The following is a 27447-nucleotide window of genomic DNA, read 5'->3' on the forward strand; positions in this document are numbered from 1 at the left end:
AAGCTTTGGTGTTCATAAGCTAAAATTGGAATAAGTGTAGAGCTGTTATGGTTGGTGGACATGTCAGTGGTAGGCACTGCGACAAGCATCCTTCTAGTGGCCCCATGAGTATTCACATTTTTTAAAGTTACATCTAAAAATATCTGCCATTCGTTCTATTGTAAGCGCCCTCCAGAGGAGAGCATACAATTGAGCAAGGGCAGGTGCTTCTTTTTTCTTCCACGCCGCTGCTATTGCCCATTTATCCGCCCCTAGGCACACCCACATAATAGCCTTATCTCCCTTCGTCTGACACTGCAGGGGGTCTGTTCTGAGGCCCAAAAGTGCAAATTAAGGAGTTTCTGGTACCGGGTATCCCAGGATTTCTCTGATCAGTGCCAGAATTTCCGTCCAAAAGGGACGAATCGTCGGCCAGTCCCACCAAATATGGCAAAAGTCTCCCAGCAGCCTGCATCCTCTCCAACACAGAACAGAGGTCCCCGGTAAATCCATTTCAGTTCTGTGGGGTATTGATACCAGTCATAGAGCATCTTGTAGTGGGCCTCTAATACCCGTGGAGTGATAGTTTTTGGCTCTATCTTTCCAGAGGTCTTTCCACTGTCCTTCAGTCCCTAATGTATGATCCCTGAAGTTGATCAAACGAGGTCTAGGTGTATGTAATGTGGACAACAACAAGGCCTACAGTAAAGAGATAACTCCTCGTGAAGATCCCACCCACCTAACAAACTTTTCTATGGGTGTTAATTCTCGGGTTGCTGTTACTCTGACTTCGGGACTCAATGCCCAGCGCTTGAGCTGAAGATAATGATATTGTTCAGCGGGTGGGAGACCAAAATTGCGCCAACAGTGTTTGAAGTTTAGTCTGTCGTAGTTATGCAAGAGGTCTGACAGTGTAGAGCAGCCTCCCTCCCTCCATGCATCAAAGGGTCCTGGCTGCGTTGCCGGTGAGAAAGCGGGATTGAAATCAATTAGGGTGTATGGGGATGTAAAGGTCCTCCAATCTGCAGCTTTTGTAACCTCATCCCACACCTTGAGTGTAGTCTGGGTGGGTGTACTCAAGTATGCATTCCTAGGTCGAACCTCCCTTGGTTTCCCAAGCACAACCCAGATGGTCCTACCCACCTTTGCCCTGTCCATGTGTAACCAATGTTTGTCTGATTCTCTTAGGGACCATTCTTTGATTACTGTAAGGTGCTCTGCTTTGTAGTATAGTGCAAAGTCTGGGAGGGCCACGCCACCCTAGTCTCTAGATCTTCTAAGAAGTTTAAAGGGGAGCCAAGCCCGTCCAGTCTGCCAAACATAACGCATGGCCATTGTGCGTAATGTGGAAAAGAAGTCGCAATCAGGGCTTATAGGGAGGGCTTGAAATAGGTATAGAGTTTTGGAAAAACCGTAATTTTAACTGTGTGCATACAGCCAAGCCAGGAGATATATAATGGTCCCCACCTTTGGTGTTCAGTTTGTAACTGTTATGCCTTGTATAAACCACCTATAGTGGCTGTGATCCTGACCCCCAGGTAGGTCAGGTTGTGTTTTGTCCATTGAAAAGGGAATTCCCTTATGAGGGAGGTTATCTCTCCTTCTGAGAGGGTAATATAGCTGGCTTTGATCATGTTAATAAAGGTCTCGCAAAACTAAAACCGCTTTAAGGTCTGGAAGAGAAAAGGCCATTCAAATCTATCAAACGCCGTTTCGGTGTCTAGCCCTAGGAGGATTGCTGGGAATCGTTGTTTCGAGGCCTTTTTCCCCAAGTGGAGGACCCTCCGAATGTTATCATGGGTTTGTCCTCCTTTAATGAACCCTGATTGATTGGAAGACCTGATGCCCGAACTGATACACCCCAATCTATTAGCCAGTATTTTGGAATATATCTTGGCGTCCAGGTTTAAAAGCGCTATCAGCTTGTATGAGGAGCATAGTTGTGCGTTTTTCCCTGGTTTGGGTAGACCGTTATCAAGGCTTCACTCATTGAGTGTGTGACCACAGTACCAGATGTGATATAATTAAATAGAGATGTCAAATGGGGCACCAGTTCCACGGCGAAAGTTTTATAGAAATGACCCATTAGACCATCTGGTCCTGGTGAGTTATGTGGTTTTAGTGCCTTGATAGCTAATTGTAGTACTTCATCAGTTATGGGGGCACTTAAGAATTCATTCTGAGGATTTGTGAGCTTGGGGAGACTGATCGAGCCCAGATATGCCTCCTCCTGAGCGGAAGGATCTCTCTCATCAGCCAGATATAAAGTCTCATAGTATGCCCTGAAAATCTGGGCTTTTCCTGCCTCTGTTTTTTCTAGTTTTCTAGTTTACCTTGTGTGTCTCCAACGTCTCCTATGTATACTTGTTCTCTTTTTACTCTAAGTTGTCACGCCAGGTGGGCCTGACCTTATTTCCCTGTTCGTATGAGATTCGTCGCAGGCAAAGGAGAGTCAGTTCTGCTCTATTGGTGTAGATCATGGGTACTCACAAAAATGTCCCCGGGGCTGCAAAGCACTATCTGTGGCATGCCGAGGGCCGCACCGATGCCAGCAAGGCAAGGGTTGGGCTGATGAAAGGTGGGCATAGGGGGATGTGAAGCAAATGCATGGTGTGAACAACAAACCGAACTTTTACGTGACTTCTGTCTGTCAACAATACTCTGAAATCATGCACCGGGAATTTAAATCAAAGCATTAACTTCTAATGCACAATGTGAGAGTGAAAGAGCTACTCATCTGGTGGCTGAATTTCAAAATGTGAAACCAGAAAACCTGGTATCAGTCCTGACTTCCACACTTCACAAAACTGTGTGATCTTAGTCAGTTGGTTAATTTCACTTTGCCTCCTATTTCTTCATTAGCACATATAAGAGTTCAGGATGTCTGAGGTACAAAACCTTTTCTTGTGTTTTATTTAATAAACTATAATGGGGTTCCAAATATATAACAATCAAGCCTACAATCAAGGTGCACCTGACAAATGACTTGCCTCTTGGTTCACTAATGGCATTATTTTCGGAATGAGGGTGGCATGTATGTTTCCAACATCGTTTGAAAACTATCACTGCTAAAACGCTTAAGCATGTTAATACAATAAACTTTCTTGAAGTATGCAGAGAGTTTATCACGTTTTTACAAGTTTAGTGCAAAATTTCTTTATACCTAAAGATAAGTTGTCTAGGGAACCTTCTTTTCTTCTTTACCATTTTTTTAAGTTAATGTGCTAATAAAGTATGTTTGTTTGTTACTCAGGTTACTGAATGCTCCTGCTCTGTTAAGCAAACAGCAGCCCAGTGCTGCTGTTCACCAGGGGGCCGTAATTAAAGGTCAGGAGGGCCGCATGCGGCCCCCGGGCCATACTTTGAGTATCCCTGGTGTAGATCGTGTTTATTTTCCCCTTCTAGACAGGCAGTTTACATTGGAAGGTTTTCGTGAGGATTTTTTTATGTGTCTGCTCAAATTCTCGGAGTGCCTCCTCTAGCGCTATGTGTTCTTTGGCCATTTGTTTGTTCAGAGTTGAGTTTAGTTTGATTAATTTGCCCCTTATGACTACTTTAAAGGCATCCCAGTTGTTGTCCAGGGTGGTCTCTTGTGAGAGGTTTATTTGGAAATACCCAAAAAGGGGACATGATGAATGACCTGTCTGCAGAATATAACTTGGTTAATCTTTTGAGGTGGGAAAGTTTGTGTAAAGGGAGGTTACTCCTACCTTTAAGGGTTGAGGAGATGGCTCTTGTATTGATTATATGTATGGGTCTGTGGGTTTATATCTTGCCTCTAATTCTACCTCTTCTGTGGATTAGAATATGTATAGTGATCATAACCTCCTGTCGGTTTTCGGTGGATCACTGAGAAAATTCCATCCAATTATAATTTGGAAAACCAAGTGAAGACTATCGACCAGGGAAGTAAATTGAAATGGGAGAAAATTGTCCCGGAGCAGTTTTTAAAGATTCTGGTTTTATCTTGCTCCTCTGAAATCCAGGTTTGCGTGGATGTAGAGGCTCCTGATGTCAGCATATAAGAAAGGCAATTATATTAACTCTGCTCGGTCAATACAAATTAAGCCTGGTTCCTCATTGCCCGACCGTTGGTTTGATAAGACCTGTACCAGGGTGCGTATGGCACTTTTAGCACAGTTCAAATTACTGCAACGGGTTCAGAGCAAAATTAAACACTGTAGGGCCATATACAATGCAGCGATCATTCATAGGAAGAAGGAACACCAGGCAGAGATGTGGGAGGATTTACTTTCAAGCAAGTACTAGGAAGGACAGTACACTCTTCTGGAAAGTGGTTAATCATCCCTCTTTAAGGACGAGAAGGGGACAAACCTAGCGAGGCTGGTACCATCTCGGAAATGGGAAGATCTGACATACTAAGATGTAATGTGAACGGACCTTTTTGTAGTTATCTGCAATGTGTTACACAGAAATCCAGAATGATTGGTTTTGGGGTGAACCCAGATATCAGTGACTCAAGATGGGTGGGTGGGCGGAGTATAAGAGTGTCCACAACTGTGCGATAGCTCTATTGATGAATATGTGTACTCTGACTGAACAAATGATGAATACACAGAAAAAAAGAAGAAATGGGAAGATCACTTCTCAGTACTATATCAGGGAACGGGTTTTGTGGAGGGCTCTCCTCAAAGAGACCAGGTAGCTAAACTATCATTGCACTGGGAATAGGTTAGAGACGCTATAGAATCTCTACCAAGAGGCAAGGCTCCTGGGGAAAATGGGTTCTTGGGTGATCTGTTTAAAGCTTGTGTGGATCTATGGGCTCCCCTACTAACATTGTATTTTAATGCTGCTATTGGTCAAACACTCCCAGAGTCCTGGCGACACTCTGTTATTATTCCAATTTATAAAAAGGGAAACAGGAGTGACCCCTCCTTGTATAGACCTATTAGTTTAATAGATAATGAAGTTAAAATTATAGGTAGGGTCAGACTTTAAACTTAGTTGGCAACCATTAATTAAAAAGAATACGAGTTCCCTTTCAAGAGCTTGTACAAGGAGTAATGAATTTTCTTCTCATTTGGGGCAAAAGCCTCTGAAAATTATGCTAGATATATATAGCTGCACACGGATAAACACACAACTTGCACTAATTTGGTGGTCCGTGCCCATTTGTGAGAGGAACAAAAAGAAACGACAGAGTACTCGTAGTTATATATATATAGATATATCAAACTCCAAATCCGGCCTGACACTATCCAACAGGTTACCCAGGCAATTTATAAATGTACCCAATTTCTAATTTTGGAAGTGGAATATGGGGTTATGCGATCATTGACCAACTGAGGATAGCAGAAAATAAACATCTCAGAGGACTCTTGGGATTGGGGCAATATATTTCCTCTGAAATATTACATGAGGAATTGGGTATCAGTTACATCATTGATTATATTAGGCTACGTTCCCTCCTGCTCTGGTGTAGTGTTTGGTTAAAAGAAGTTTTAAGCCTGAACAGACTAATCTTACTAGACTGCATGAAATTCGACAACGTACGTAATACACCTTGGTAGGTGTACATTAGAGACAATTTTATTTTTATAAATTTAGGAAGAACAGAGTTATTTTTTAATCCATCAAGATTATCAAACAAGATGTGGCCTGGATAAAGGAAACGTTTAATGATAGAATGGCTACTGAGAGAGAATTTTCATCACTGGCCAAACCACTATTTTGAAAATGTATTATGGTCAAGACTGTTTCTAGGGATAGAGCCATATTAACTTTATGAGACGCCTATTCACCAGCATCTTCTTGTAACTTTTTTAGGTTTGGTCTGTTTCATCAGCTGTTGTATCCGGATGGAACATGGTACAACTATACTGATCCTCCATAATGTCCCTGTAACTCGGACTTCTAAATGTGATACTTTGCACATCGTGATGATCTGTCCTATGTTTGCACAGCTCGGACATACATTTTTAAAACCTCTTTTTTTAAACTATGCTTTTGATCAGGTTAGGCCAGCTCTTTTGTTCTTACAACTTTTAAATTCACAGTTAATATATTGTAATGAATCAATGTTCCTTGTGGAGGTGTATAAAGCAGTACGGTAGGGGATACTCCCAGTGGTATTGTATGTCGAGAATATGATTTGTCTTTTTATCTTGATGGATTCTTTTATGTACTTTATGATTTTATTGTAAAATTGAATAAAAGTTTTTATAATGATTATTTTATGTTATATCAAGCCGAAGCACACAACACTGTATTACAAGATGGGTGCCTGAACGGTTTCAAAATTCCCCCATACAGATCCCCAAATATAACTATAAATAGAGAACCCATCACCCCTGAAGAAGTGGGCAATGCTATTGACAGTCTTGAAAATAGGAAGACCCTGGGACCAGATGGTTTCTCTGTGTCCTTTTGCAGGTATACAGTATAGTACTGAAAACACCATTAGTCAAAGTTTTAAATTCACTCTTACACTCACATGCAGTTACAAAGTCAATGCCTCAGTGAATCTATCAGACGGCGTTCACCTCATACTGAATAATATCCCCTTTAAATTTGTATTTTAAAAGAAAATTGTTGTAACTCGCTTGGTTTATCCCTCTCCCTTCACCCCTGCCCTCGCCCTGCAATTGTAACATTCTTACTGTTTGTTTAACCAACATTCCACAGCTGCCTTCAGCTGACTGGAACCTGTTGGTGGTGGAAGACGTAATAAATTCTCCATTCTGCAAGTTGGAGAGCACAGCCTTGCCCTCGTTATCGCCTCCCCACCCCCAGAGGGCCACTATCCGTGCATCTCTGCCTATCCAGGTTACTTCCATGTCTCTGCAGTGTTCTTCCTGAGCCTATTGTTCCTGGGGCTGCACGGTCCGATACCTTCACTGACGTGATGAGACTTCCGCCCTGTGAAACGCTGCGAGCTTTTCCGTCCGACAAGCATTTTCCCTCACAACGTAAACTTGAAGAGTGTCACCTTTCTCTAGCCCAGCCGCCGGCACTCACCGCAGCATCACCCTTCCAGCGTGTCACGGTGAGGTTAAACACTAGCCTTAAGCCGGCTGCAGCAGAAGCGATGATGGGCGAGAGGAACCTCTTTCCCTATCTGTGTGTTCCCCCCAGAGAGAAACGTTATTCACCTCGCCTGGGGAAGCCACAAGGAAGGGGGAAAGGGAAATAAGGGACAAATGAAACCAGAACGTAGGGGGTTCAGCTCTCTCGGGAAGTCTTCAGGGAGATGCAACAGTCACTCGCTATCGCCTGTTTTCCCTGCAGAGAAGACATATAACAACACTGAGTGTGACTCAATCCCCCCCCTTCGGATTCACACAGCCCTGTAAGTAATGTACGTACCTTGTAGATTCTACCCCAAGCGTACTGGAATGAAGGAGAGAAGATAGAAGATAGAACACTACCCCAGAAGACGGCCAGCGTTCCTGAAAGGTAGCTTCTCCTAGCGAGGAGTGCTCCCCCGTTGTGTCAAGGATGGAAATCCGAGCCAGGCAGTGGCTCTCCGCTGCTTAGGGGTGTAGCGCTCCGAGGCGCACGTGTGTTGCCAACCGCCACGTAACGGTATTTGATGAGGAGACAAAGTTTTACTAAAGCAAGTACAAAAGCGCTCCTGCGCGTATGTATGTGAGCTCTCCCCAGCTCAACCTGGAAATGTCATCAACTTAGATAAAGCGCGTCCTGCGCGTAGAATTGTGAGCCTTCAGCAGCTCACTCTGGCAATGGTGATGAACTGAAAAGGAAAGCGCTCCTGCGTGGGTTAGAACGAGGTCATGAACTGAAAAAGAAAGCGCTCCTGCGCGGGTTAGAACGAGCCTTCAACAGCTCACTCGGTTATCGGCTAGTAAGCGCTACGGCGCTGTGCAGTCTCGCTCCGCGTTGCTCAATAATGGCGGCCACTTGGAAAGTGCCCCAGGGGTACTGGCACTGGCGTACTGGGAGATGTTGCGGGAAAGGGACTCTATCCTCTTAAGCCGCACCGAAGGTCCACAAAAGGAAAGGAAGCCAGCGGGAAGGTGGAGACGTGTGAGTACAGCGTAGCGCTGTCCTGGACTCGTACTTGGATCACGGGACCCTCCGGTTTTCAGAGGCACGTACAGACAGGAGGCACAAGTACCGAACAGGAATGGAGGTCGCGTTGTTCCAAGCAGGAGACTATGCACAGATCACGGGTTTGTCGGGACTTCACGGAGGTCATCAGGTGACGAGCCCCGAGTTCAGGGAAGAAGGAGGTTACATAGGGAGGATAAGGGAAAGAGAGGTAGGACACCCGTTCAGACAGTGGCAGGCATTCTGGGAGTTGTAGTGCATTCATACCTCCTCACTGCTATCGCTACCTACGCGCTGTGACACAGCGTCGCTCTGCCTCACGGTGTGGGGCGGGTGCACCGCAGTGACGAAGTGAAGCTCCGCCTTCATCGAGCTGATCTACACCCAAGTTGTGCCTCAAACATGCTTGGCTCGATCTACGATGTCGTTCCCTCACTTCACAAGGGCGGGAACACTATAGAAACGGCCTCAGGCTCCACCTTTCCTCCACTTTCTCCGCTGACGAGCACAGCTGCTCCTCACTCTCCTCATTTCTTCGCTGACTAGCACAGCTATTAAAATTTTCTTTGTTTCAGCTGCTCCTCAGTCATTTTACCTCGCTGACGGCCACAGCAAGCTTGCCAGTCTCTGGTTTTTCCTCGCTGATGAGCAGAGCTCATTTCTATTTTGGATGCTCCAGTTGCTCCTCAATCATTTTACCCTTTACACTGACGGGCACAGTGCTCGTCAATCTCCTCATTTCTTCGCTGACAGGCACAGCTATTAAATATTCTCCGCGTCAGTTGCTCATCAGTCATCTTACCCTTTTCACTGACGGACACAGTAGCTCACTAATCACTATTGCTCTCGCTGATGGGTACATCACCCCTTACCTTCACAAAATTCGGCTGTGGGGGCATTTTTTCTTTGTCACTATTGTCGCCATCTCATACTGTGTCCATCAAGCTGCACACGGCATCCAGATTGGCCAAAATAGCTCCTCATTTTTCGCTGACAGGCACAGCAAGCTTGTCAGTCACCTCATTCTTTAGCCTATAGCTCCTTTTTCATTTGTTCTACGATATACCCATCCAGTGACTACCCTTGTGCACCATGGCTGCTCTAAATATGTCCTTACCACCTACTTTCTTAAATAAAGTTGGAGAACCAAACATTCCCTGGAAGGAATGGAAGGAGCTGTTTAAGTTGTATCTAATAGCTATCGGAGCGGACAAATATTCCAAATTCAGGAAACACATTCTTCTACACAATTTGGGAATTGAAGGCCGTAAAACCTTTGATAATTTAAAAGATGTCGTACAACAGGTTGATTAAGGTGATGGAGATTTCAATGTTTATCTAGCAACAGTAAACAAGTTGGAAAAATATTTTGGTCTAGCCATAAAAGTTGTGTTAGAAAGGCACACAGTTTTCTCTAGAGTGCAAGGCAAAAATTAGAAAGTTAGATCCTACATTGCTGTGCTAAAGGGTTTGTCCAACAATTGTGAATTTGAGGGTTTAACTAACTCCCTCATCAGGGACCAATTAGTTAGATGTACTAACAACCACAAAACACAAGATAAACTGTTGGCAGGGAACCCTGATCTCAAACAAGCCATTGAAATTGCATTGGGAATTGAGCATACTGCAGAATGCATAAAAGAGATGAGCCAGCGCAGACTCATGCAATGAAGTCAATGCCATCTCTAAACTAGAGAGTAGGGAGAGTCTCAAGCAAGATCAGGATCATAAACAAAAGAACCAAAGGGGGTGCAAGTTTTAAAGACAAATGCTACAGGTGTGGTAACGCAGCACATTTGGCAAACAACCCTTCCTGTCCTGCCAAGAATGTAACGCGTCACAAATGCGGACGGAAAGGACATTTGGCCAGAGTGTGCCGTGATGTTCGTAAAAAAACAGTATCCTTGATTGAACAAACTAACCCCTGTGGAGACCAAACTCGTTTTCCAGTTAGAAAACAAAGAGGATAGTATCAAATTTCCAGAGTGTTGTATCACTTTAGACAACAAACAGGTCAAAGTATACGCAGACTCATGTTCACCGTACACCCTACTGGAGGGTAAAGCTTTTGATGTAATGTTCCGCAACGGACTAAGTACACTTCAAGCCGCTGACATTAGAGCAGGAGGATACAATGGCGATCCCATTCCCCTAGGACGCATGACCACCATGTTGTGTGGATATAAGGGTAGGAGCACGGTGGGTAAAGTGTATATCACAGAAAAGGGATCCAACCTCTTGGGTTGGAAGCATTAAAAGGAATTGGGCATGAAGCTTGACCCCAATAGTCCAGACCAAGTACTGTTGGTAGATCCCTCTGTATGTGGGCAAGACATCTGCGAAGAATTTCCCGAAGTTTTCACTAACAAATTAGGTCTCCTAAAGGATTTTCAACACCACATAAAACTCAAAGATAAGGCTAAAGACATTGCTGATAAAGTTAGGCCTATTCCCCATTTAATACAGATTCCTCTTAAAAAAGAGTCACAGTTTATTGGAGTTGGGCGTCATCGAACCCATAGAGAGCTCTCAATGGTTCGCTCCCATTGTCATCACGTCCAAATCAGCTAGCAAGGATATCAGGCTTTGCATTGACCTCGGAGACCTAAACAAGAATATCTGGGTAGATAGACATCCACTACCAAGGATACATGAGATCATAACCCTTATAAAGGGCGACAGTTTCTTTAGTGTCCTTGATCTATCCTTGGCATACCACCAGGTGGAACTGCATCCCGAGTGTCGCCACCTCACCTCTTTTATCACTCCCCTAGGGGCGTTCCAGTATCTTCGCATGTCCTTTGGATTGGCCTCAGCTGCAGCCGCATTCCAAAGAATCATGCAACATGTTCTCAAAGACGTCCCAGGCACCTTGTGCTTCCAAGATGATATCCTCATACATGGGAAAGACATAAAAGAGCATGATGACATGTTGAGACAAGTCCTGCACAAGTTGAGTAAAGCTGGCCTAACTCTGAAGAAAGAGAAATGTCAACCTGAAGTAAATTCTTTGAAATATATAGGTCATAGTATTTTACCCAAGATGGCATCAAGCCCAAAATGAATTTAGCCAATGCCATTCTAAATGCTCTTGCTCCTACCAATGTAGAAGAAACTGAAGTATTTGTAGGCCTATCAGAATACTACTCACAAATTATTCAAAACTATGCCAGCCGAGTAGAACCCTTAGCAATTTACTCGGAGCAAAAAAAGATCTTTGTATGGGCCGAAGACTGCCAAACTGCATTCATGGCAATCAAGTCATGCATCACCAATGCACCTTTCTTAGGCAGATTTGATCCTACCAAAACTACCTATTTGTACACGGAAGCCAGCAATAAAGGGTTGGGAGCCAGCCTCACCCAGAGGGTAGGGGGACAAAGAGCAAGTTGTTGATTTTGCCTTAAGGACACTGAAAAGTGCTGAACAACACTACTCCGTAGTAGAAAAAGAGGCTCTGGCGTGTTTCTGGGCCATCAGACATTTTTTTTGTGGGGTATACCTTTCACTGTTAAAACCGACCACAAACCCCTCACCTATGTGTTCACAACCAATGGTTCTATCAGGACCACACCGAGAATATCCAAATGGATTTTGGTACTAGAAAGCTACAATTACAAAGTAGAATATGTACCTGGCAAACACAATGTTGTAGCTGATTTCCTCTCGTGGTCCTCTTAAAGCATGTGCAGACACGCAAGAGGAAGAAGATGGGGACGTGATTCTAGAAGTCGCAGTCTTGGACGAGAGGATTTGGGAGGACTGCAATGTGCTTGACAAAACAGTAGCTCCTTTTCAAGGAATACATTCGGAATGGATGGCCTGACTACAAGAGAGCCTTACCTGAAGCTCTCAGGAAATTTTGGGAAGACTTAAATTGAGCATTATTGATGATGCTATTTATCGGGGAGAAAAGATTGTACCTCCCATGGGAGTCAGAAGCAAAATTGTAAATTTAGCACACATGGAACACTTGGGTCGTAGCCTAACTAAAGGCAAGGTAAGTGAGGAATACTGGTGGCCAGGGATGGATGCCATGGTTGAAGAATTTGTCAAAAACTGTAATGAGTGTGCCAAAACGAATTCAGTTAGGAAACCTCCTTTGTCCCCTGTTCAAGTCCCTACACAACCATGGTCGAAACTTGCTTTAGACATTATTGGCCCATTGAACCTCAAACATCTGAATGAACGATTCATTTTGGTTCTCATAGACTACCACACTCGATTACGAAATGTGTAAACCAAATTGACACCAAGTCCCTCATTCAATTTCTAAAGGATTATTTTTATGAAGAAGGCATACCAGATACCATAGTAACAGACAATGGGGTCCAATTTACATCTGATCTCATGAAGAATTTCCTTTCATACTTACGCATTTCTCATCAGAAAACCACATTGTATTGCCCCAGGGCTGATGGGTTAGTAGAACGCATGAATAGAGTTATTAAGGAATGCCTTCAAAGAGCAGAAATCACTAATGTATCAGCTAAATCAGTCTTGCAAGAAACGATCTGGGCGTACAGAACTGCACCAAATAGTGTCAAAGGGGTGTCTCTGTTTATCTCTTTAAAGGGTAGGAAGCCAAAAACCAACCTCACTGCTGGATGGTTACGTAAAACAGCCCATGCATCGTAGACAGATCAGAAATTGCCAGAAGAATTAGACCACAGCAAAACAAATACAAAACAAGATATGACCACACTCAAAATGTCAAAACACATTTTCTTAATCCAGGTGAAAGGGTACGCCGACCTTCCTAAAGCAAGAAGAGAGAGCTATTCCCGTTTTTCTGAACCTCTCAAGATAACAAGATTAGGAAGAAACGTAGTCCAGTTGGAAAATGGACAAACGGGGGATGGACAAGGTGGTAAAATGCAAGTCTTCCCAAATTGCTCAGGAGGAAGCAGGTCTTATGGCAAAACGTTACATGTCTCCTCGACGGTCATCCAGGAACAGTGGTTGTCCAGTTTGGCACAAAGACTTTGTGGTTGGTTAAATTTCTCTTGACCATGTGTGGTCCAGATATTGCTCCCTGTTCTAGCACTTTTCACTAATGTTCTTCTTTCCTTGTTCGATTTTTCGCCTGTTTTCCCTGTTCCTCTCGCTCTTCTTTTCTTCATCTTTTCCTCCTGCCTTGGGAGGTGTGTTGTAACTAACTTGGTTTATCCCTCCCCTTCACCCCTGCCCTTGGAACATTTTGACTGTTTGTTTAACCAACATTGCACAGCTGCCTTCAGCTGAATGGAACCTGTTGGTGGTGGAAGACGGAATACATTTTTCAGCACTTACTTGGCGTTATTGTCTTCTTAACAAAAATCTATACTAGTAACTCATTTAAAAGATATCTAGCCATTACTGATATCAGATTTCCAATTCAGATGTATTAAAGACTGTCAAACAAATAGTAATACAATATTTGCAGTCAATTTTAACAACATTGTCAGTTTCTGCCACACCTAGTAGAGTAGAGGACAAAGATCACCATAAATGTTGCTGTACAGCTGGAACAATTTATTTTTCTGTCAAAGACAACAATTTGTTCAGCCTGCAAGGATGCTGCTCCATTGGATTTGGCTGAATTTCTGCACATGTATGTCCGTTGTTGATGAATGGGAGACGAAAGGTTGATTTCTCAACAGCGGCAATTAACCTTTCTGTGGGTCACCAATAAGTAGTGCTTTCCACAAATAGCCCAAAATAAAGAAACTCCAGTAGCAAGGAAGTGAAGGACCATGTTAGTATTCTGCCATGCTATAAGAGGCCCAAGACTTCTTCATTCTTCTGAATCAACCTCAGTTTTATCTCACACAGGGCCGGTCATATACATTAATTAGCAATGTACTGTAGTTCACCTTATGAACCAAACTAGTATCTATTTTCTTCACACTGAACATTAGAGAGGATCAAGAGTAGATATGCCATCTGTGGTCCTCAGATCCATAAACAGTGTAGCTGGATTAGCGATCACCACATGCACTTAAGCACATGCAATTTGCTTTTGCCACTACATCCATGAATGAAATGAAAGGAACTGACTTCTACCTAACAATGATATATTTTCTGGTTATGGTTCCTGGCATCTGCCCAAGAGATGTTGAAATTTGGCTTCCAGAAATGGTTAATCAGTGAGTGTTTCCATCAAGAGGAATCACACGTAGAATATCTGGAATGAACACTAAGTATTGACACAAAAAATGAATGAGAGGGTTTTGTCTCATTATCACCACAGAGCAAAGGTCTAACTTCTCAGATTACTTTTTGGAATTGGACTATTCTTGGTATCCACATTTTTACAATGACATCTTAAGCAAAAAAGTCTTCTGATCCTGGGAGGTTTTCTGCTGTGTTGACACTCCATTTGAGAATCTTTGAATTCAGAAGAACAAGATCTTAATTTTAAGATAAAATCAGACCCAGACACTGCAACTGTTACCAGCCCAATGCACCTCTGTGGAATGTCGTGAACACAAAAGATTTCAAAATAACAGAGCGTTTAAAAAGACAGCATCTCACTGAGATTCTGGTTCCAGAGGAAAAGGTTTTTAATACTAAGGGGAAAAAATACAGTATAAGGCTGTCTGCTAGAATTGAAGACAGTGAAGGCGAGCAACTTTGTCTTTTCAAGCTTAATAGACATTCAGTCTGCAGTTAGTAGGATACATGTAAAAAACAGGTTCTTCTAGATCACAGCTATGCACAGAAAATTGCCTGCAGATCTGGCTTACCTGTGCTCAACATAAAGTAGAGGGCGACTATCTGTGCCTGTACCACCCTGGCTGTGCTGCGAGAGCCCATATCCATTTTCAATCTCCTCTATGATGTTGTCTATGTTTTCCAGATCCAGACAACCAAGTTCCTAAAATGCATAACAACATTTATTTTTTTGTAAACACATAACAATATAGTGCAGATCTTTCCATTTCACAGTCCTGCAAGCAACAGGTGCTGTGACTACCCAAATCAAAGACATCTACATTTTGTCATTTGAAAGTGTTCAATTCATAAACATCTTGGAAAAATACATTTGGGTAACTGGGAAGAAAGACGTGAAGCTCATCTGAAGTACTTTAAGTGACTAAGCTCTGAAATAAACAGTACTCCTAATTTACAAAAGTTCTACTAACATTTGCAAGGAAGAACCTTATTCCAGAAAGATGGTTGATAACTTTAGCTGTATGAGATTTTCTGTTTGCTGGTGATAGCTCTGCATTTGCTGTTGATGATGGGTATATTTCTTACTAGAAGTGTGATGATGCAGTAGGTTTATAGGTATTATTTTGGGTGCTGTTTGCAGAGTATTATTGATAGGAAACCTTGCAAAGTCGGGGCAAGTTACAATGTGTTGAATGGCCCTGAATTTCAATGTAGATTTTTTTTTTTTTACAAAAACTAATATATGGCGTAGTTTGTTTTGAATTTAAGCGGACATGTGTGGGCATAATATTTTGTGTATGGATGGCAAAACTATTAAGAAGGGATAGTTAACTTCATTATGGTTCTTCTTTGGTATCTGTTTTCCACATCTAAGGCTGGGATATTGGGGGAGGTGACCTGCATTTATACTTCGTAAACTCCTATAATTATATTCAATGTATTGGCTTGACCAAGTGGTGAAGAACGGCAACAGAGCCGTACCTCAATATTTACTGGCAGAACTGGGGCCAGTTTTGAGTTTTTTATTTTCAGCAGAAACTCGTTGCACTGGGGTCACTTGGCTTGACTTGGGAGCACTTAACTAGAAGTGAGGAATTTATTAATTCTGGAGCAGTGCAATAACTTGGGATAGTGTCGCTATCTTGATGCTACATGTACTTCAGGAGTTTGTAAAAATGTATTGCTGACAATAGCTTACAACAGTGAGTTTTATCGAAAAATTATATTTGGTACAATCCTCACATATTCTAAAAAGCTCTGTCCATTTGCTCCCTGTATGCGACCGCCAAGCAGAAGTGTGTGCCTCAGACACACCTGGGTGTGGCTCTCAATGACGCTGGGACAGCTCACATATTCACCTCGATCTGTGCTTATTACATTGAGATTGAAAGACACTGGTCATTTATAGGAGAAATGGGTGAACTACACCACCATGTAGGGCACATATTACAGCATTTGCGAATCTGTACCCCTTTATGGAAAATGTACAACTAACTGAAGTGTCTAAGGTTCATAGTTACCTTCCAGACTACTGTGGTGCACGAATAATGAACAAAGGCTGAAAAAGTTCATCAAGGTTCATCTAGCGCTAAGGTCATGCTATACCAAACTTTAAAATGTGACATTTATTAAAATACTGCAATATTACGTCCAAAGAATAGTTGGAAAAGGAGAATAAAATGAGAAAATGCAGTGCCAAATCAGGGACTCTTCATGAGCTCAAGTAGTATTATGCATGTGAACCTGTCAAACATCCCCTCTGACGCTAGGTAGCATCATTGAGGGGAGTCAGTGGTTGCTGATGCTGCTGGCTCCTGCGGTGAGGGTGCAGAGGAAGACATGTGGGATATGGATTCGGTCAGAAGGTAGCAGCTGAACTGAGACCTATCAGCTGCATTTTAAGCTCACCAGAGACCAAAAGAGCCCAATAATGTAAGAATTCAAACACTAGACTGGGCCAGGGAGCCATGTCGTCCGCCCTTCACAACAGATAGCCCTCTGGTAATAGGGCAGGGCCTATATTTCTACAGGAAATTTGTGCATTATTTGGCATGGTTGTGAGTCCTCACTGTGTAATATACTTCCAACCTTTCTCAGAAGCAGTCAGGCTTCATTTGTCAAAGTTAGCTCATCCATGGATAGCTGTGGCTTCGAGCATTCAGGCTTAAACAAAGGAACTCATGTAAAGCGTTTAAACAGAACCCAAACAAAGGAAGAAGAAAGAAAAACAACTGCCATGAAATCCAACACCAATTTATAATAATAAACTGTATTTTTAAGACTTTATGGATACCAAAATAAAAATAATTTACCAGAGGGTTGCTTAGATATAGATTTTAAAGAAACAATAAATCAAGACTTTTCATTCAACCACAAACAAGCATTGGCAAATTCAACAAATTTGACACTTAAAAACCGTTTTCAACCAAATGTTACATCAAGGGTCAATGCGGTTCACTAAGATTACTTTGGATGACTAACTTCGGAGGGGAGCCAGTCAGGAGGACTGATGCCCACCCCATACCCAGGGCTGCAAAATATGTAGTCCACGCAGAACCTCATCTCAGGTTTTCCTCTTTTTGGGTTTGGTCTGGGCAACAGTTCCACTGGGCTGTCTCAAGCACTACTACAGGGCTCTACCAAACCCAACACTAGCAGCTTAGCAACCTCAACCTTGAAACTATCTTTGTCAGACCAGGTCAATCTATATATTGATGCAGGAACTGGACTGGAGACTGGTTTTCTTGCAGAGGTGACTGTTAAATTGGACCTTGGTGGCCCTCCTGATTGGCTCCTCACCAGAGTTAGTCATCCAAAGTAATCTTAAGTAACCACATTCAGCATTTTTGTAACTTTTTGTTGAAGAAGCTTTAAAATGTCAAAATAGTTGAATTTGCCAATGCTTATTTGTGTTTGAGTGAAGTCTTGATTTATTATTTGATTAAAAATCTATACCTCTGGAACCCTCTGGTGGATCTTTCTTATTTTGGTAGCCATAAAGTCCTAAAAATACAGTTTATTTTTATAAATTGATCTTGGATTTATTGAGTCGTGTTTCTGTCTTCTTCAACTGTTTTGGTGTTTTATTAATTATTTACCCCTGTTCCTTTGTTGAAGCCTGACAGCGCAAAGCCAGAGCTGCCCAGAGTTGAGCTACGGTTTGCCAAACAAAGCATGACTGGTTCTAAGAAGGGTTGGATGTGTATTACACGATGAGGTCTCACAACCTCACCGTATAATACACCCCACTTCCTCATATTGGTGCCTAGTGGTGGGATACAGACCTTGTGTTTAGCAGTACCATCCAGTTGAAAGGATTGAAATCACCCAGAAATCCACAAAGGTGGCACCTAAAAAGTAGCTCCTGTGTTTCCCAGCCAGTGGTCAAGTATTAATTCTTCAGAGGAACCGGTTCAAGAGTAGCTGACAAAGTTTTCAACAAGTTTTAAAAAGTTTAAAAAATGTTTCTAAAAGTTTGGAAAGTCAAGCAAGACTTGGCCAGTATGTCCACCCTCAAAAAAGATGAGCTGAGAGGACTGTGTAGGGACAGAAGGATCAACGTGGGAAACAGGGCAAGGAAGGATGACATGAGGGCCTTCAAGGTTTGGTAGAGGTGGGCAGAAGGGTGTCCCGTGGCCAGCGTCTGCAAATGGACACTGGGAAACTTGGCAAATAGAGTGGCAACTTTCTAAAGTTGCATGAAGCGGGGGCGTGGCCAAGATGGCGACGTGAGCGGACGTGTTGCTCCGGAGCTCCCGCTGACGGCCTGCACTAGCACGGGCTTTTCAGCCGTTACAGCGGAATTCGGACCTAGCATCCGGGCTTGCAAGTTGGTGAAAATCGCGGCGTTGTGGCACGCGATAGCGGAGGTCTCACGGGGCGCACCTTTGCTGATGCGAAAGGAACCACCGCGGCAGCAGCACATCAGTGAATCGGGCGGACCGCCCGAAACCTACTGACAGGACGGAGGGACTCCGAGTGCCGCTGTGACGGATCCGGAGGTTTCCGGAGGAGGTATCCGGTGCCGGGGGCCTCCGCCTAGCAGAGAGGTGGGCACAGGCGACGGAGTGAGCTAAGAGCCCGGCTGTGGCGGATCTACGCACAACGAAGAGACGACAGTAGAGGTTTGCCATTTTGGGAGCGAGATGGCAGCCTCTTGTTGTCTGCTGACCCGATCGAGGGCCTAGTGGTGCTCTGGGACCTTTCCGCTGAGGAGAGCGCGGCGGATGCCCCGGACTGCTGGACAACAGGGCGAGCCGACGTGTCGGCTACGGAGGCCGGCGTGAGGGTGACAGAGGCTGTGGTACGGAGCGAGGTGGGTTTGTGGCCCGCATTGCACCGGATTGACTCTGACCATCGGGGGTTCCCACCTAACTGGCCCTGAGCACGAACCCTAGCGGCAGGCTTTCCGGGTGCCTCAGCGGCTGCGACCCTTAGAATACAGGCGGTGGGCTGAGGCGTGTTCTGGTCGGACCTAAGCAGGGCGCCCTAATATCCAACCGGGTGACGAAAGACAGCGGCCTGTGCTGAGGCAGAGTGCAGCGCAATCCGGCAACGGGACCCTGTGCACAGTGACTGCAATCTAGCACTTGAGTTCTGGGGGTGGAGAGTTTCAGTCAGAGGTCACCGCTGAGGGACTTTGGAGGAAAAAGCCGGCTGAGCGTGTTGGTGCAGAGAGTTTTCAGCTGACCGGCCGGGGGTCCACTGGGGCCAATACAGACATCGAGGTTAAGTAAGCACTTTTAATCAGGTGGCCCCCCCCTCGCTCCACCAGCCCGGAAAACTAGTGAAGGGGCAGTGGAGAACGGCTTTTGCGCTGGAGTGACTCTCAGCCCTAGAGTGGGGGTGGAGGTGGCCTCTCACCTACGGAGCTGCCGCCATCTTGTGTGGAGAGTCACCACGGCTGGCGCCAGGAACCCGGATTGAGCGAGAGGCAGCAGCTGGCGGAGAGGGGTGAAGCTTGCGGGGGTGTTGGGAGTTCCCCAGAGTCGCCACAGGGGGAAGCTGTCTCTGGCAAGTGGAGTTTCTACGCACTCGGGGTTCTGCATTATCACCTGCAGGCACGTGGACACCTTCACCCGAATGCGACCCTACGAGCGCAATCACGAGGTGGATGTAGATGGGGAGTGTGCGGTCTCTGTGAGGGGAAAGTCGCCAGCGGGAATAGATGAGGACCGGACCAGTTAAGAAGGCTAAATAAAGAAAGTCTCTTGGGAGGGCATTAGCACAGCCACTCCTACCACTGTGCTCTGCTGCACATGAATACCAAGTTCTGAAAGAGGGAAGGCCCGCTGGATCTAGCTGTTCCTTGGGACGGCAGTTTTGGGACTTTGAGTCTACACGACCAACCTATAGGCCCCCTGGGAACCGGTGGGGCGCACAATGTCCGACTCCCGGGGACGTAGAGACAAGACACTAAAGGACTTATTTGCGAAGGCCCTGACAGAGAGGCACTCTACTGACATGGTGTCCATCACTGGTCGGGCTCCACCCGAGCGTGAGGATGGGTCGGAGCCGATCACCAAAGCCTTCTTAGAATCGCTATTTGACTCGCTACGGGAGGACATCCATACGCTCAAGAGGGAATTCGCCGAAGAAATAAAGGAGGTCCGCAGGGACGTGGATGGTATAGGAGAACGAGTCGCCAAACTGGAAGATAAAAGCGACGGTAGGGACACGGAACTAGCCACACTACAACAAGAGGTCCTCCGGATCCATGACCAGCAAGTGGACCTCCAGACACATCTAGAGGACCTGGAGAACCGCTCCCGACGTCATAACATCCGGATTCGAGGAGTGAAACTAGATGATGACTCGGACCTTTTTAAATATACAAGGGAACTCTTCAATCACATCCTAGGGAGGCCCCTCGACACAGAACTACGTTTGGACAGGGCGCATAGAGTGGGTCCCCCGCGGGCCCCTTCAGCTCCACCTTCAGACATCTTAGTGTGCGTACAGGATTATCGCACCAAAGAAGATATTCTCCAGAAAAGCCGCCAGCTGCACCCTCTGTCGTTTTATGATCAGACTCCAGTTCTCTATCAATGCTTATCCGCCCTCACCCTACAAAAGTGGCGGCTCTTTCGGCCTATCACTGCTCACCTACGACAGCGCAATGTCTCTTACAGTTGGGGCCACCCATTCCGGCTGGTGTTTCGCATGGACAATAAGTTGTATCAGCTACGATCCCTGGCCGAGGCCTGCCGCTTGCTGGGGGTGGACCCTCCCCCGGAGGCAGAAGACACAGCGGAACCAGGTGATTCCAAACCTAGGTGGCGTCAACAGGGCCAAAGGCATCATGCCAGAAAACCCCCTACAGCAGAAATCATGAAGGGTCAGCAGGCCGCACTTGAAGCAGCGGCGACGGAGCTAGCCGCATCTCAATCTGGCTGAACTTATGATATTTCAGGGCCATGGAATGGACTATTCCGATTGCCCAGGCTGTTGGTGGGAGGGGGGCTTACTGGTTTTTGACGGCTCACCCCAAACTACTATTTCTCCAATCACCTACGGATGATGGACAATGTGTCTCTGTTCTTTCTTTTTTTAAATTTTTTACTTCTTTGGGGGGGGGGGGGGGGGAGGGGGGAGGGATTGTTTGGGGTGGGTTACAGTGTTCCTTGTCCGCCCATCTTGCGAAGCTAACAAAGGTCCAAGTCTCACAGCCACACTTAGATACAGCGCAAATCCATTGCTTCTTATACTAATCTCGGGGTGAATGCCTGCTTCCCAGCTTAAAATACTCACCCTAAATGTAAGGGCTCTTAATAACCCAGTGAAGCGTAAGGTGGTTCTTCTATTTCTAGATCAGACACAAGCAGATATCTGCTTACTACAGGAAACACACCTTTCATCGCAAGATAGTTATCGCTTCCGATCCCGGACGTTCCCCACGCAGTTCTTTTCTTCAAGCGCCACCAAAACAGCTGGGGTTGCCATCCCGGTGGTCCAGAGGTTCCGGGGAGAGGTTTTGCAAAAAGAAGCAGAGATAAAAGGTAGATTATTGACATACAGATTCGCCGTAGGCGATTTAACACTCACCATTGGCTCGGTGTATGCTCCAAATGAAAGTCAAGAACGATTCGTACACTAGGCCCTTGCGGAAACCTCTGCCACTCCCGTTCGCGACATTTTGCGGGGGGGAGGAGGGGGGGGGGGGCTTAAACCTGGTCCTGGACAATACTTGAGACAGATCATGTCAGCGCACACACCAGACACTGAGGGTCTGACCCGTTTACACGAATTAGGGTTTAGTGATCTATGGCGAAGCTTCCACCCCCACAGCCACGAATACACGTACTATTCAAATGCGCATAAAACATATGCCCGGTTGGATTATTTGCTGGCATCCACATCGGTACACGCGCTGGCGACGGAGGTAGACATAGGGGTCGCATCTCTCTCGGATCATGCCCCAGTGACAGTCACTCTCTCCCTTCCACCGGTCCATCGCCCTCTTAGAACAGGGCGCCTCAGGGAACCGCTATTGCACCGCAAAGAGGTAGTTACACGAATACAGCATGTCATCACGGACTACCTCTCACATAACAGTAACACTGATACCACTCTCGCAACGCAGTGGGGAGCACTGAAGGCGGTCATTAGGGGGCAGTTGATCGCCATCTCAGCCGCAGACAATGTTGATCGCAGGTGCAAACGGGAGGAGCTCACTCGGCGAACCAGAGAACTGGAACAGATGCAGCAGAGAACGAGAGCCGCCCGGATATGGAAGCAACTCAAGGCAGTGCACCATCAGCTCGCGGCGTTCACCCAGGATAGGGCGGAATTTGCGGCCTTGCGACTGCAACACGCTTTTTATACGGGGGGGACAGGTGCGTGCGTCTTCTTGCTTATAAACTGCGTAAAACTAGACAGACACAGAGGTTGCAAGAGATCCTCCGGAGTGACAGACGACGAGTTACGGAGGATAGTGATATAGCCGAGGTGTTCTGTGGTTTTTACGCTCAGCTTTACGTTGGCTCCCCTCTAGAGAGCTCAATTGGAGCGGCCTTCCTTGACTCCATTCCATTGTCGGCTCTATCTAAAGAGCAAGCTGATCACCTTGAGAGAGATATTCGACCAGAAGAGGTTATCGCCGCCATTTCGCGTCTCAAGCTAGCGAAGACTCCTGGGCCGGACGGCTTCTCCGCTATCTTTTATAAAACGTTCTGTACCCAAATCGCCCCTCTTCTTACTAAACTTCTTAATTCTTTTTCGTAGCCTGGTGCGATTCCGGGAGACTTTCTGCAAGCCTCTATAGCAGTGATCCCCAAACCGGGGAAGGACAAGACAAACTGCGGGGCATATCGCCCCATCTCCCTTCTTAATGTCGATCTTAAACTATATACGGGGATTTTAGCCTCACGCCTCGCACCTCTCATGCCCGGGCTGGTCGACCCAGATCAGGCGGGTTTTATCCCAGAACGCCAGACTTCTGATAACACGAAGCGAGCCTTGCATCTTATCGAAAAAGCCACACGCACACAGGGGGAATACATGATGCTAGCTATTGACGCGGAAAAAGCATTCGATAGGGTCCATTGGCCCTATCTGGAGCGAGTGCTAGAAAGAGTGGGGCTGGGCGTGAAGTTCCGCACATATGTCTTGAACTGCTACAAGCTTCCGATGGCAACAGTCCGGGTTAATGGGCACACATCTCCCAGGTTCATTATTGAAAGAGGCACAAGGCAGGGGTGCCCTTTGTCGCCCCTACTATTCGCCCTATATATGGAGCCTCTGGCCCAAAAGATGAGACTTAACACGTCGGTCACAGGGATTAAATTTGGGGAATACGTCCACACGATTAGTCTCTACACGGATGATGTTCTGATTTCATTATCTAACCCATGAGTTGCGCTGCCAGCATGTTTAGAAGATTTAGATATTTTTGCGTGCACTGCTGGGTTCAAAGTGAACATGGACAAGTCTGTTACCCTGGATTTGTCTCTAGAACGCCCTACTCGGGAATACTTGCAAAGCTTATTTCCCATTCAATGGGCAAAGACACGATCCCGTATCTGGGGATTCGATTAGCCGCCTCCCTTCAGAACAGTTATTATTAATGACACCCTGCTACGACAGAAAATCCGGCGGGAACTGGGTCGCTGGAAGCACTACCCTCTCTTGCTACTAGGTAAAGTAGCCGCAGTTAAGATGACCATTCTCCAACAGATTTTGTATCTGTTTCGTACCATTACCCTCAGGCCACCCTCGGGTTGGATTAAGCAAATGCAATCGGAGCTAGCTCAGTTCATCTGGAATGGCCGGAAACCCCTTCTAAAATGGAGGCTGGCGGCACTCCCCCCAGGTGGGGGGGGGGTGGTCTCAGACTCCCTGATCTGCAACTATATTTCCAGGCCGCACAGTTACGTTTGCTGGTGGAGTGGAGTCGGTGGGAATCAGAAAAACACTGGTTATTCCAAGATCAAGCGGTTGCTGCTAGATCCTTGCAGGAAATACCATTCCTCCGCAAACAGCACAGACCCCCCTAACTTATACGCTTCATATATTACGCAAGTCCCAATGGAAATATGGGACCAGACATGCATCAAGCATGAATTCACCACTTTCCCGTCTCCGCTCACTCCATTGGTGGACAACCCTGATTTCAACCCAGGTATGGACGCGGCAGCTTTTGAGAGGTGGCGACCCTCTGGGTGCCGATTCCATTATCATATGTATAGCGCGGAGGGAGTTCTCCCTTTTTCCCCAATTTAAACAAGATTATGGAATGCCCGAAGAGGAGCGACTTTGATATCTGCAGGTGCCCCATTGGGCGCTCAGTGATCAGGTCCGACCCATGGCTGATAAGACTCCTTCTTCCCTACGAACACTGGCTTATTACACGCAAAACAGACAAAAAGCTTATTCCTGACTTATACAAGATGCTTCAGGCCAGATTTGCTCATACCTACAGCTCCGGTCGGGCGCGTTGGGCGAGGGAACTAGGTAGGACTCTCAATCATAAAGAGTGGGAAGGCATATATTATAGAGCACGTCACTCCGCTTATCACATGGGACTCACTGAAACCCTTACAAAGATAGCTACATACTGGTATTATACCCCGGAACGCATCCATGCTATGGACCACACTACAGCAGCAACATGTTGGCGGGGTTGTGCGCAAGTGGGAACATTAGTTCATCTACTGTGGGAGTGCGTCCACCTTCAGCCCTATTGGAAACAGGTATTGGACGAAATAGATAAACATTTTGATACAGAAATCCCACGACTTCCCTCATATGTCCTTCTAGGCCTTCCAAATCCTTTGATTTACCCATTGCGCTCCCGCAGAGGCCGCCAGATCGAGATTGCGTTGGGCACAGCAATGCAAAACATACTTACACACTGGTGTACCGCCCATATCCCAACCTTCACAGGCTGGTTATACCGTCTGTGGCATGTGCTTGGTATGAATAAGTTAACACTGACTATGGCAGGGGAGGGATCTAAATATGTAGAACTCTGGCAAATCTTTCTATCCATCTTGGCTTCTGAATTTCAGGAAATCACCTGCCCCCGATACCTCCGCTTACTGCGCCTCTCTGATGCGCAACACACGACATAGAACTGGGGGTGAGACAGAGTGTACAAAGCTTAAGTGGTGTACTTGGAACACAGGTGGGGGGTGGGCAGGGGAATGGGTTGTTTTCTGGGATCCTTCTGTTGTTTTGAGATCCCCTTTGTTCTTCATGGTATAAATGCGATCACTCCTCATTGGCATGGACCCTCACAGCACAGTCAGACCTAGTTTGTCCTTTTCGGGTCATAGATTTGCAAGGTTAAATGATATGATAATAGAGGCTGCGAGCATGTTTTATATACGATTATTGAAATTGCAATAAACAGATTTAAACCATAAAGTTGCATGAAGCAAAAAGATACAATTAATTCTATCTGGGCATCAAGTCGGGATTACCCTGAAGTACCAACGTTAGTAGTCCCATTCAGATGTTAGCACAGCTGAGCTGTCAGCGTGTAAACCTGTACTCACCAGTAGAACTACTAGCTTCTCTTATGGTAGAAACAACAATTGAGAGTTTTTACTTTTAGAACATGTAAAGTACATGTTCTACTCTTTAATATGCTGCACCCTTCCTTATGACTCGGTAGTCCGGCAGTAGGGGTGACTTTTACATATTTAAAAGGGAGGTTTGGACTTTGCCCTTTTTTTAAATGACAAAGTAGAGTTAGCAGTTTTAAACTGCTCTACCAGTCTGCAGTGACAGGAAGAGACACATTTTACCTTGTCACACTCAGGGTGGCACAACAAATGCTGTAGTCCTAGGGGAAACACTTTAACTTACAGGCCCTGGGTACCATATACCAATGACGTATAGGTAAGTTAGCTTATGCCAGTTGGGTATAAGCCAATCAAACACATATGTTTAATTGTCAGGATACTGATGTCTGGTTAGCAGGCCTCAGTGCACTCTCGTCGGGTTGTGTTAGGAGCCACTACATAAACAACAGTCTACTGTCAGTAGGCAAGAAGACTCTGGACTAAGCGAAGGTGTGTGATGGATCATTTCTCATTTCTCCAGGCAAGAAGGGGACATTGGAATAGTGGTGACATGAGTCAGTGTAGAAGGAGGAGAAGACTCGAAACGGACAGGAGGTGCATGGATAAATAGCTTCCCTTTTCTCCAAGGTGTCTGGGATGCTATGCCTGACAGAGTACAGGACCTCTGTGGGATAAGACGGGATCAAACATCCCCTGTCGAACAGATTGTATAAAAAGTTTGTAAAAATATTAAGAGACCATAAAAAAAAAAAGGTTTAAAAGCCAAATTAAACCACATCAAGGAGTAGTTACCTGGATAAAACATGCAATATTTGTATAAAAGAGCTCCAGAGAACAGTATAAGCAAGTAATAAGTGATTGTTCCAATCGAAAGGGACCACGCATGCCAAAGACTAGACACTTTCAGTGTTATAAACCGTGTCAAATGCCACACAGTATATGCTAGATCCATACCTCATCTTGAGAAAGGAACAAAAAGCTACCTTTTCTTAATTTTCTATGAATCCATTTCAAGACAGAAAACAATGGAAAAATGTAGCTTAAACAGCTATGCTCTAGATACCAATTAACTAAATCTAAATCCAAATCCAAATACACTCATTTAGTCCAGATTTACAGAGTACTGGAAATACCAAGCACAACTGCTGCTTACTGATTCCAACCTACAAGCATAACAATTGGAGATCTTAATTGAAGCGCAGTTTAAAAATAAACAAAAGCACTAATATAATCGTATAAAGTTAAACAAATAAGTTACTGATTTACATTCAGTAACAAACTTTCTGAAGTATATATAATATCCCAGCAGATTTTCCATATTTATCCAATTACAAGGTTTCAGGCTCGACACCGAAATGTTTTGTATCAATGTCTATTCAAGGGACTGAGACAACAATGTCAGCCTTTAGCTGTTGGTCCATGAGGCATCCACCAGAAGTGCATTCATAAAGGCACTGGTGAGGTCAGTTCTGTAGATTTCTTAACACTTCACACAGGCAAACTAGTGATTATCCACCAAAAGGTATATACAGAAAGGGGGTCTCCAGTTTATGTCACACTGAGGTACCCAGCACCCAGCCATGGTGTCAAAAACGGCAGTATTTGTCACATGTTTCTTTTTGAAGTGTTAATAATAAAAAAGCAGCAATGTCAGTGGATGTTTATTTGTTGAAAATGATTTTAACCTGTACCGGTGCACCGTCATTTATTTATTGATTTGATTTATAAAGTTTTATATAGAGCAAACATG

General features: G+C 45.2%; 1 protein-coding gene across 1 annotated transcript in view; it reads right to left on the reverse strand.

The window, feature by feature from the left end:
- The window catches only part of TCF25 (TCF25 ribosome quality control complex subunit), a 722186-nt gene that overhangs the window by 623069 nt on the left and 71670 nt on the right, over window positions 1-27447 (reverse strand). The window contains exon 4 of the mRNA XM_085639175.1: window positions 14742-14872. Coding sequence (XP_085495301.1) covers window positions 14742-14872 — 131 coding nt within the window. The remainder of the gene's footprint in view (window positions 1-14741; window positions 14873-27447) is intronic.

Source organism: Triturus cristatus, chromosome 12 (assembly GCF_964204655.1).
Source record: "Triturus cristatus chromosome 12, aTriCri1.1, whole genome shotgun sequence".
Lineage (NCBI taxonomy): Eukaryota > Metazoa > Chordata > Amphibia > Caudata > Salamandridae > Triturus > Triturus cristatus.